General features: G+C 36.9%; 2 protein-coding genes across 2 annotated transcripts in view; both read right to left on the bottom strand.

The window, feature by feature from the left end:
- The window catches only part of GPR158 (G protein-coupled receptor 158), a 300397-nt gene that overhangs the window by 171003 nt on the left and 117230 nt on the right, over positions 1-12164 (bottom strand). The gene's annotated exons all lie outside the window — the stretch shown is intronic.
- Positions 2126-4451, bottom strand: LOC138929735 (proline-rich nuclear receptor coactivator 2). The gene has a single exon (XM_070289249.1). The coding sequence runs from the start codon at positions 4063-4065 to the stop codon at positions 3646-3648; it is 420 nt and encodes a 139-aa protein (XP_070145350.1). The 5' UTR covers positions 4066-4451; the 3' UTR covers positions 2126-3645.

Raw genomic sequence — 12164 nt, 5'->3', positions numbered from 1 at the left:
GACTGTAGCCTGCCAGGCTCCTCTATCCATGGGATTTCCCAGGTAAGAATACTGGAGTGGGTTGCCATTTCCTTCTCCAGGAAATCTTCCCGACCCAGGGCTTGAACCCACATCTCCTGCATTGGCAGGCAGATTCTTTACCACTGAGCAACCAGGGAAGCCCAGTCCATAGAATGCTGCTCTTTAAAGTTGATTGAAGATGATTTATGGCTTCCTAGTCAATTTTTGTAAATGTCATGATACTCATTTTAAATCACTTATCTACAGTCTTCTGGCTGGCAGTACCTGGAAATCAGATATTTGTTGTGTGAATTAACAAATGAATGAACAAATGAATAAATAAAAGAAACTGAAGTTCAGGAAACAAAAATACTATGATGAGCACGTGTATATAAAAACATTTATACTTATTTTGTATAGGAGGACAAAGAAAGAAAGGCAGATGAGTCCTAGAAAAGGTGAAGCAAAGGACACTTTTCTAGGAATCATATCACATGCTTCCCCCTACACATACCTCCATACTAAGATCTTGCTGCCAAATGCCTTAGCACTGCCAAAATGAATTTTAATACCCAATACCTCATCCGAGGGCTTTCTGGGATACCATGAGTTATCCAGGCTATCTCTGCTTTGATTTCCCTATGCATAGAGTAAGACAAGTTTCTCCTCATAGCACTGACATATATACATTAACATGTGTAAAACAACTAGTCAGTGTGAAGCTGCTGTATAACACCAGGAACTTAGCTCAATGCTCTGTGATGACCTAGAGGTGTGGGACTGGGCGGCGGGCAGGGGGGAGTGGGAGGGAGGATCAAGAGGGAGGTATGATATATGCATACTTAGAGCTGATTCACTTCATTGTGCAGCAGAATCTAACAGAACATTGTAAAGCAATTATACTCCAATTAAAACAATTTTTTTAAAAAATTTAAAGCCTCTCAAGACACTTTACGTAATCGAAATACAAACTATGGTGAAAAAACCAACATGAGCCAACCAGTTTCAACTTTCACAAGAGGAATTTAGATAATGTGAATAACTTCAAAAAAGAAGAAAAAAAGCCAGCTTATATCATCATTGTATATCTGATTAATGACCATAAATTATAAGGGTTATGAAAATAGAGTTGATATCTCTCCAGGTTTAATAGACAAATGTTTTACTTCCTTTGTAATATTTAAATCTGGCTTATGTTTAAATGCTTTATTTATTAAAAAAAAATACACATCACTACACTGCAGGATTATTAGAAATAAGGAAGAATATTTTCCAGACAAATCACATGGGGTATTCCTGCTGCCTGATTTCAGAAGAGATCAAAGTACTACAAAGATGTCTTTAACTTTTGTTCTGTGACAGAAGTCAGAAATCTTGTCAAGAGCCTTGCCACACAGTAAAATGGGCAAGAGAAAGACCTTCATCTGAAAGAAGCTTAGCAGAACTCCCACTGGTCAGCCAGCAGGAGGGTCCTTTTTATCCCTGTCTGCAAAATATTACTTGATGGGACCACTGAGAGACAGGTTAGATGTCATGCTCTGGCAACACAGGACAAATGGGGTCTATCCTCAGTTACTTGTCACATGGGTACCAGCTTCTGTCTCAAGACAAGGTCAAGCATAGCAAATGGCATTCATTTCAGAGGAAGCAGCTACATTACTCAAATATAATAACTATGCATAAAACCAGCATTCCTATCCTTAATCATGGTATATATGCTTCATGTTTAGACATTTAATTTTTTAATATAAAGCATTTGGAACATTTTATCCATGAATGAATCAGACCATAAAGCAGGGTGGAGTCTGAGATTCTGCAACTCTTCTTTAAAAAAACCAAGGTCATTAATCTTAATTTGATCTCCAGCCCCAAACAAAGTAACACAAAAAACACCACCAGTGAATTCTCCACATCTTTATATTTTGAGATCTATTTTGAATTTAATGCTGCACAATATAAAGCATGTTTCTGGCTGGTTGAACCTTTAAAGCAGCGAATCTTTTTTTTTTTTTTTTTGGGGGGGAAGAAACAACTTTATTTTTTAATTTCATGCTTCGAATTCATGTATGTACATTAAGTACTATATAAAACTTGTTTTTAGGATATCATCATTTGACTTGGACAGTACTATCTCACCTCAATTTATTCGGAGAAACAATTTAGCGATTCTGCTTAAAAGTATTAAAAAAGCTGCCAAATTAGAATACCCCCCCCCCAATACACACACTTTACTTTTACTACTGGGTTGGCTGTTTTAATTAGCATGTTTAAAGTAAGCAAAACATGTTATCAAGGTATTATGCAAGAAATTACATCTTTTGCAATAAGTTGGTCCCCTGGGTTGCACCTGTTGACAAGGAAAAAAAAATACACTGACATTGTACACTATACTCATAGGTTACACAAGTTGTTGAAAGCCAAAAGGAATCTTTAAGGTTGGAGGGACTGCTTAATAGTTAATCTTTGGGTTTAAGGAAAAAAAATTACCCCATACTGCATTTCACATCTCAAAAATAGCAAGTGTTTTAGCAGCTTAAAACCTTTTCGGTTATATAAAACTTCTTACACTAGGATTTACGTTGAAATATAGTTTACAGCAAGATCAATTATAACATACATACACTGGCACTTAAGCACAAGGGCAAAATTTAAAAACAGGTTTGTTTGTGGGGTGTTTTTTGACCTTTAAAATTAGGCCATAGTATAAGAGTCCATGTCTTACATTCAGCAAATTCGTACTAAAATATTCTATTTTTGTAGGATAAATGCCAACAAAACTTTACATGTGCTACAATTTTACTACATATATTTACATGGCTCTTTCCTAGGTATGCAGAACTTTCACATTATACAGCTCTCAACTTTAAAAAACCTTTGCAGGGATGATTTAAAGCCATAACACTGTCAGAATAGCTTGTGCAGTGCCATCATACAAAAATGTATTTTGAAAGCTACTCTGAACACCAAATACTGTTTCTAAAAAAATGGTTTTGGTGCATTTGTTGGCAGACACTATCCACTGCACATAACAGGGCCAATGGGGTATACTTGTTTCATTCTAAATAGCCCCTAGTGCCCTTTACACATTCACCACCATACAGTTCATTAAAATACTATTCTCTTAAAAAAAATTTTTTTTCACATTTTCTTTAGGCAGTGCATCAGGTTGTCATACTACTGGTTTAGGTGTACTGATTCAGGTGTCTCTAGGACAATAACGTCTCAAAGATTCAAATAGTTTTCAACCCCTGTATGTCTTTAACTGGATGATTATAATCAGATTTACCATATCTTAATAAGTCAATCTGCTGACCCATGAAATGATAATCTCCATATTTTCCCCCAACAAGCAATATAAAAAGTTGATTCCTTTACCATTCCCCAAATCTAAACTTGAATGGTTTCACTTATATGGTTACTCAATTGAGAATACTAGTGAAGAGATCAAATACAATTATCCATAATTCAGTTATTTTAAACTGTACTGATTCCTACCATCACAGTGCACATAAAACAAGATGAAGTCTAATTATATTTTCTATGTTAATCAGTTTTACAGATTAATTCCCTAGTGAATTTGGTCTGAAACAATTGCCAGTTATCCTTAAATATGACTAAGCTTAAATGTTAGTACTTTATCTCATTTTATACCTGTACTTTAAGTAAGGTTTTAAGTTGAAATGTCATTATTTCTTTATCAGAAGGATTAAAGGAGACAGGAACCCAGTGGCTTGGTGGTTTAGGAAGAACACTTGGTGATGGTGGCTCACTAAACTTGGCCCCGGCATAGTTCTGATTAGTTTGAGACTTAAAAAGTAAGGTGGGACTTGATAAGCTAGAGTTCCAGTTTTGATTGTTTGGAAAATTTTTGTTCTTCCCCCCATTTTGCATGGCCTGCCATGCAGCTGATGACGAATTATAAGTATGTCCTCTTTCCTTTTTCTTGTGAACAATCTTCATCTGGGAATTCTGATCCTTGGTCTTCTGTCTACTAAGCTGTTGTTGGTTCTTACTAACATTTCTAGTTTGAGGGGCTGGAATGTTATACCTCTCTCCACCACCCATCTTCAGCTTCTTTGTCACCTTTCAGTCTGCTTTTCCGATTGCAGGATTTCCACTACCTGTCCTCTTCCTTGCTGCCACGCCCAGGATAATAGATGTTGCTTTCTGACAGATCCTTTCCTTTGTCTCAATACAGAAGTTTTCATGGGCCGATCTGCTGAGTTCAGCCTAGGAGCTGAGGCCAACATCTGAGTCTCCTCAGCACACAAGTTTGAGAGAAGTCTTAGCGACTTCAAGCCCGGGACTACGGCGGCGGCGGCTTCTGCTCGGCTTCGAACCCCCCCTCCCCTTCCAGGGAGAGACGAGGCACGGAACGGGCGAAGCCCACGAGCACCGACGAGCGAGCGGCTGGCCACCTCAACGTCTCAACCGACCTCCTCCTCCTGTCTCTACCCTAAAGCAGCGAATCTTGATGAATGTCTTTTCTGAGAAGAATGTCAAGCACAAAGCAATAACAGAATCTCAGATACCAATGATAACAAAGGTGACCCAGTACCTTCAGATCAGTGTAGGATTTCTGAGTTATACTCTAGATACTCTATACCCATTATCTTTGATATGGATAATGATATTAAGTAAATATCTAATTTAATAGTTACTCCTCCCTCTTGTGAAATGTTGGCATTGTTTCTGTTTCTTGGAAATGTACTGACAGTTTTAAAAACCCAGGATCCACAGTGTGTATCATCTATCAAGATAAATAACTACCTGCTAGGAGTCACATAAGGAGAAGCCAACGGCACCCCACTCCAGTACTCTTGCCTGGAAAATCCCATGGATGGAGGAGCCTGGTAGGCTGCAGTCCACGGGGTCATGAAGAGTTGGACACGACTGAGTGACTTCACTTTCACTTTTCACTTTCATGCATTGGAGAAGGAAATGGCAACCCATTCCAGCGTTCTTGCCTGGAGAATCCCAGGAACGGGGGAGCCTGGTGGGCTGCTGTCTATGGGGTCGCACAGAGTCGGACACGACTGAATTGACTTAGCAGCAGCAGTAGCAGGAGTCACGTAAGTTACACAAAAAATCGTTTCAAAAAATGGTCTATGGACCACCAGCCTAATAATTGTCAGGAGTGCTTGTCAAACTTTCTGAGACTCATTTAGATCTAGATGGGTGGGAGGGGGGAGGCGGTGGAAGGAAGTCCAAGAAGGAGGGGGTATATGTATACATATAGCTGATTCATTCTTTGTACAGTAGAAACTAACACAACATTGTAAACCAATTATACTCCAATAAAAACAGATCTATTTGTTCAAAATATTTTGTGAACCAAATCCAGGAATCTGAACTATTCAAAAACACCACAGATGATCTTTATGTATTCTAAAGTTCAGAAACTACAGAAAAAGATTTTGCTAAATCAAAGATGACTTGTAAACATTCCAACTCTAGGATTTTATGACCAAACTAGACATAGAGCCATACACTAAATGAGTCATGTCATGTGAAATTAGTATTATCTCTGTAAGCAGGACAAGTGGCTTATGCTAGTAGATTCAGGCAATTTAATATCTTCATAAGAACATACAGATAGTAACAGATAAACTTAAAAAACAGGTTTCTTATATTCAATTTTAAGAGGGTTAAACAAAATTATATGAATCAAGAACCTTATCAGGTTTTATTCATCTGCTTACTCTTTTCTCCTCCAATTAAGTCAAAATTTAGAAACATGAGTCATGATTTCTTTTACCTCTTAAGATGCCTGAACATCAAATTTCAGAAACTCTAGATATTCAGTGATTGCTTAAAGAGGCAAGCAATGTTCATTTCTAATACCTGAGCAGATTGAAAGGGGCTATCCAGTTCAGTTCAGTTCAGTTCAGTCGCTCAGTCGTGTCCGACTCTCTGTAACCCCATGAATCACAGCACACCAGGCCTCCCTGTCCATCACCAACTCCCGGAGTTCACTCAAACTCACGTCCATCGAGTCAGTGATGCCATCCAGCCATCTCATCCACTGTCATCCCCTTCTCCTCCTGCCCCCAACCCCTCCCAGCATCAGAGCCTTTTCCAATGAGTCAACTCTTTGCAAGAGGTGGCCAAAGTATTGGAGTTTCAGCCAGCATCAGTCCTTCCAATGAACACCTGTGGTTGGATCTCCCTGCAGTCCAAGGGACTCTCAAGAGTCTTCTCCAACACCACAGTTCAAAAGCATCAATTCTTCAGTGCTCAGCTTTCTTCACAGTCCAACTCTAATATCTATACATGACCACTGGAAAAACCATAGCCTTGACTAGACGGACCTTTGTTGGCAAAGTAATGTCTCTGCTTTTAAATATGCTATCCAGGTTGGTGATAAATTTCCTTCCAAGGAGTAAGCATCTTTTAATTTCATGGCTGCAGTCACTCTCTGCAGTGATTTTGGAGCCCCCCAAAATAAAGTCTGACACTGTTTCCACTGTTTCCCCATCTATTTGCCATGAAATGATGGGACCAGATGCCATGATCTTTGTTTTCTCAATGTTGAGCTTTAAGCCAACTTTTTCACTCTCCTCTTTCACTTTCAAGAGGCTTTTTAGTTCCTCTTCACTGCATATCTGAGGTTATTGATGTTTCTCCTGGCAATCTTGATTCCAGCTTGTGCTTCTTCCAGCCCATACTCAGGCATCCTAAACTTACCTCCACAAGACCAAGATCTAAATATCATTCTCCCAGAAAACAGGAAGTTTGCTAGTTGTCTGAACAAATTCCATTTTGCTCAAACAGGGACTTTCACTGATGCTTTACTTGACTTGATGAGTATTTTATCTATCTAGCAGCAGACCTGACAAGATGCAATTCTTCCCTTAGGTGAAGAAAGCTAGATACTCTCCTATTCCATGAGGTTGAGGCTGGCAATAGAAACTTAACTAGAGATATTGAGTTTCTGTGATCACATTAATACAAGTATGAAAAATCTTGAGCCCTGTGGAAGATAATGTCATTTGAGAAAATTAAGAATGCAGACCTCATTCTTACACTACAATTTATACACAACAAATCTTGGCAGGGGGAAAGGATATTAATCTCTATCTTTCCTGGTGGCTCAGATGATAAAGAATCTATCTGCAATGCAGGAGACTGAGGTTCAATCCCTGAGTCTGGAAGATTCCCCTGGAGAAGTGAATGGCTACCCACTGCAGTATTCTTGTGTAGAGAATTCATGGATGAAAGAGCAGGATGGGCTACAGTCTATGCGGTTGCAAAGAACTAGACACAAATGAGCGACTATCATGAACAACCATCAGCAAAAAAAAAAAAAGGATAGATTTCAGAGACAGAATAATTGTCTGAAACAATAGAAAGTATTACACTCTTCCTTGAAGAAAAGATATCCAGATTTTAATAGAGATTCACTTAGGATGGTAAGATTCAGATGCTTTTTGTTTTCTTTGTTGCAATTTTCTAGGCCTTCCAAAATTTTACAACAAAGTTAAATTAGTTACAAAAAAATAGTTGTAAAATGTAAAACTTGCAAAGATAGTGATTTAGAAAATCACATCTACATTTCTGTGAGTGAGTAGAGGAAAAGAATATCAGGTAAGTATTAGGATCCAGAGAAGGCCAGAGACTATAGAGCTGAAGAAACAACAATAAGAAACAGGAGTGACGCGGGACTTCCCTGGTGGTCCAGTGGTTAAGACTTTGCCTTCCAAATGAAGGGGTGTGGGTTTGATCCCTGCAAGGGGAGCTAAGATCCCACAGGCCTCATCAAAAAACCAAAACATAAAACAGAAGCAATATTGTAACTAATTCAATAAAGACTATAAAAATGGTCCACATTTTAAAAAAATCTTTGAAAAAAGGAAAAAGAAACAGGAAAGACTAATAACAAACACAGAGGGTCACTGCAGGCCTCTATATTTTTAAATACTTCTTTAAAAAAAATACTCTTAAAGTACTCTTAAAGGACCAGAGATGGTACATACCTCAAGGCTTAACAAAGAAAATAAAGTGGAAGAAACACAAACTTCATAAGTAATTTAGCACACTATTTTAGAGGGCTATTATTACCCAAGAAATAAAATATACTTGGACAGATAGGTATGCTATATTTTATCAATTTTCAATAAGACATGGAGGTATCATATATTTTTATCATCAAAGATGTGAGGAGAGAAATAATTCAAGAATAACTAAGTATCAGGAACTTTGTTAATACAATTGCACCTGGTTATGGAGAGAGAAGTGCAGGCATCTAAGAGGAATGGGGATCTGAAAGTGGGTCCTTCATATGTTTAGGTTTTAATTTGTTTGGGTGGGATTTTTCTTTCTTTTTTTTTTTTCAGAGTATATATTTCATTGGCTGAAGTTTGTTCAGGTTTTCCAGCATATCGTATGAAAAAACTCAAATGAACTTTTTGGCCAACCCAATATTAAGTATGGACTGAACTTTAGATAAACACTGCAAAAGACAGGCACAGAGCTTTTTAAAACATACTGTGGAAATCCTACTTCTAGCCATTAAATTGCAACTTGTTTCAAAAGAACCCTCTTGCTCAGGCCAACTCTAAGACCTATATAGAAACAAACAAACAAACAAAAATCCTGTCTTACTAAACCTAGGGTGACAAAAACTGGAGTTCCGAGTTCCATGCCACTAAAGCAGGCAGAACTTAAGGACCTAAGACACAGGAGTAGAAAAAATAAAACGAAGTAAGATCACACTTTTCCCAAAGGCACTTCTGATTTTTAAGCTGTACCCGTATGAAGCAAACAGAACACGGAGTTTATTCTAGAGATAGAAGATCAGTTAATATTAAGAGCCATTCAGTATAGTTCACCGTGTTAACAGAAGCTACTATACAACATATATGATAATTCCAGTAGTACACCAAATCCAGACAAGTATTTGATAAAATTCAACTACTTCCTGAAAAAAAGCTTAGCAAATTAGAAGGAAACTTCCTTAACATGATAAATTTATCTGCACAAAACCTTGAGCAAATGTAGTATTTAAAGATGAAATATTGAAGGTTTTCCCACTAAAATGAGAACAAGAATGTCTGCTACCTTTAAATGACTACTTTTATTCAATATTGTACTTGAGCTCCTAAACAGTGTAGTGAGGAAGAAAAATAAATTGAAGGGGTGAGAATCAGAAAGGAAGAAATAAACATATTATTCAGAGATCACAAAACTGTGTACATAGGAAATAGAAAAAATCAAAGGAACTCTAAAAGACTGAGGCACTCAACCTCACTATTTATCAGGAAAATGGTAATTAAAATGAAAATTAAAACCATGAGATAGCATGATACAACACCAGACAAGCTAAATTAAAATTTACAATATAATATGCTGGCAAGCATGTGGAGCAAATTTTACGTTCATATAAGGCTGGTAGAAGTGCATGTTGATATAATCACTTTAGAAAATACCTCTGACAATACCTACTAAAGAAGGACATTTGCCTATCCTATGACTCAGCAAACCCACCCCTATCTAAGCGTACAGTAGAAATGTATGGATATACATACAATGGAAAACATGTATTATTCATTGCTTCATCATTCATAGTAGCCAAAAAACCACCGTATATCATAATACAAAATGGATAAATTATGGTATGTTCATACAACAGGATACTAAGTAGAAACTAAAATAAACTGCTATTGTTGTGCATAGTGTAAATAAATCTCATTCCAAATTGTTAAGCAAAAAAAGTCAGGGTTCATATCATATGACAAATATAACTCTCAAAACAGGCAAATTTTTTCTATGGTGTTAGAAAAGTGTTTACCCCTGGAATGAGGGTCAATACTGACTTAGGAGAGCACAGGGAAGATTTCTGGGGAGCCAGTAACAGTCTATATCTTGATCTGGGTGATGGTTTACATGGGTATGTTCACTTTACAAAACACTTTTAAAAATTTCATAAAAACTGAGTGCCAACTAAGATTTATGCAGTTCACTGTACATATAGCATATATATATAGTAAAAGAACCTTTAAAGTTAAAAAATAAATTTGGGGGTTTTCCTGGTGGCTCAGTGGAAAAGAATCTGCTTGCCAATGCAAGAGATAGGTGTTTGATCCCTGGTCTAAGAGGATCCCACAGATCCTCCACAGAGCACCTGGACCCATGTGCCACAATTACTGAGCCTGTGCTGTAGAGCCTGGGAGCTCAACTACTGAGCCCACGAGCTGCCACTACTGAAGTCCATGTACACTAGCGCCCATGCTCTGCAGCCAGAGAAGCCATCTCAATGAGAAGCCCACACATGGCAACTAGAGAAAGCCCATACTCAGCAATGAAAACCTAGAACAGCTAAAAACAAACAAATAAAAATTTTAAAAAATAAGAAAATAAAATTTCAAAGTTAAAAAATTTAACATAAACTTTTTAAGTTAAAAATATTGTCATGCATTGTTACTGATAAGCACAATAGGAAGTGTTTCTACTTATATTTGAGAAAGATGTCATATGCTGCTATATCTTCAGAAAATATTCTGTATGAGAATTTTAGCATCCACAGAATTCCATAGTTATAAATTACTTATATTTTCCATTTACATAATTTTTACATGGCATTACAAAAAAATAAAAATATACAATGAGTAATATTATTTAGGAAGCTTTTAGCTAATGTTATTTAGGATGCTTTTATTATTTAGGATGCTTTTAGCTTTTATCGGAAAACCCTGAGTCAACTAAATGACACCAAGAGGGAATTTATTACCTTACCAAAGAACTCAAGAGGTTGGCAATTCCAATGTTGGTTAATTCAATACTTTAAAATCATCTTCAATGACCCAAGTTTAGCTTCATCTTACTGCCTTGCCATCTTCACGTATCAATTTTGTCTTGAAGCTTATGACCTCATGATCACAGGATGCCTACGACAGTTCCAAGCATCACAGTGCCCAGAAACAGGAAAGGAGAGCTTTCTCCTTTCAGAGCAAATAAAACATTTCTCAGAATCCCTCCAGCAGACTTTTTCTCCCTTTCATTAGTTACAGCTTTACAACACTCTGTTGCTTAAATCAATTACCACCAAGGGGACTAGGAGGGTACACTAAATTGGATAAGTTCTATCAGTATCTAACTCTGAGTCACTCAGAGACAAGCAGATACCTGAACAGCATTAGAACTGTGCTAACAAGGAAGAGGAAGAGGGGAAGATGGATGGTTGTTGGGGTGGCAACCAAAATCATCTACTATAATAGCTGACTGCGTCACAATTAAGGAAGAATGACATAAACAGTTCTTTGGCATCATTTGAAGTGTCTGCAGTGCTACTAATTTTAAAATGTTCTCTCTGATTTTATTATCTGTGGATTTTTTTGTCTTACAAAACAAAGTATACAGAATTATAGAGTTCAAATATAAAAATTCAAGTAGAGATTGGCTTATCCACATTTTGAATCTTATTTTTATGAGGTGGGTAAACAGGATAAATACAATGATTCACTTTTTAAAACATATGCCCATTCAATATTTGAGGAAATACAAATATAGCTCCAATATCCATATCTTTTATAATAACAGTACCATGATAACTGATCTTCACATATGATAATAGTAACAATGACAGCTAATTTTTATCAAGTGCTTAATCTGTGCTGTTCTCAGCACTTAAATGTAAGGAACTCTTATTAAATCTTCCCAACAAATCTTTTAGGTAGTACTGTTATTTCCTTTTTTCTTTTTTTTTTTTTACCAACAATGGAATAGAATCACAGAAAAGTTCTTTAAACTTCCCAAGGTCATATAACTAGTAAATGGTGGAGTCATTTAGCCTTATTTGTGACTGGAAATTTTAAAGTATTAAAGGCACTCAATATAGTAAATTAATTCTTGATGCATATCAAGATTTTTTTAAACACTACAATGACTTAGTCTCAGAGAAGCAAACTTGATACAACCAAGGTATTGAGTTATCAGTAGCCTTTAAAGAAAATGATAATATGGTTCTAGAAGCTTCAAGAGAAGAGCTTAATAGAATAGCCTTTCTTCAGACTCTGTAACTCCCCAGACAGGGAGGCAAAGAATTATCTAGAGAGAAGGTCTTAGCTACTGGACAAAACACCATAACCAGGCTACACTTCTGTGTTTAGAAACATACTCCTGTGTTTAGAAAAATTCCACAGGACCATAAAGCAGTATTAGTGGAA

Source organism: Ovis canadensis, chromosome 13 (assembly GCF_042477335.2).
Source record: "Ovis canadensis isolate MfBH-ARS-UI-01 breed Bighorn chromosome 13, ARS-UI_OviCan_v2, whole genome shotgun sequence".
NCBI classification, from domain to species: Eukaryota; Metazoa; Chordata; class Mammalia; order Artiodactyla; family Bovidae; genus Ovis; species Ovis canadensis.
The sequence above is the reverse complement of the archived record's forward strand: the minus strand, read 5'-3'. Positions and strand labels throughout refer to the sequence as shown.

Excerpts from the sequence above, each read along its gene's own strand:
- LOC138929735 (XM_070289249.1), bottom strand. The coding sequence starts at position 4,065 with ATGGGTGGTGGAGAGAGGTATAACATTCCAGCCCCTCAAACTAGAAAT.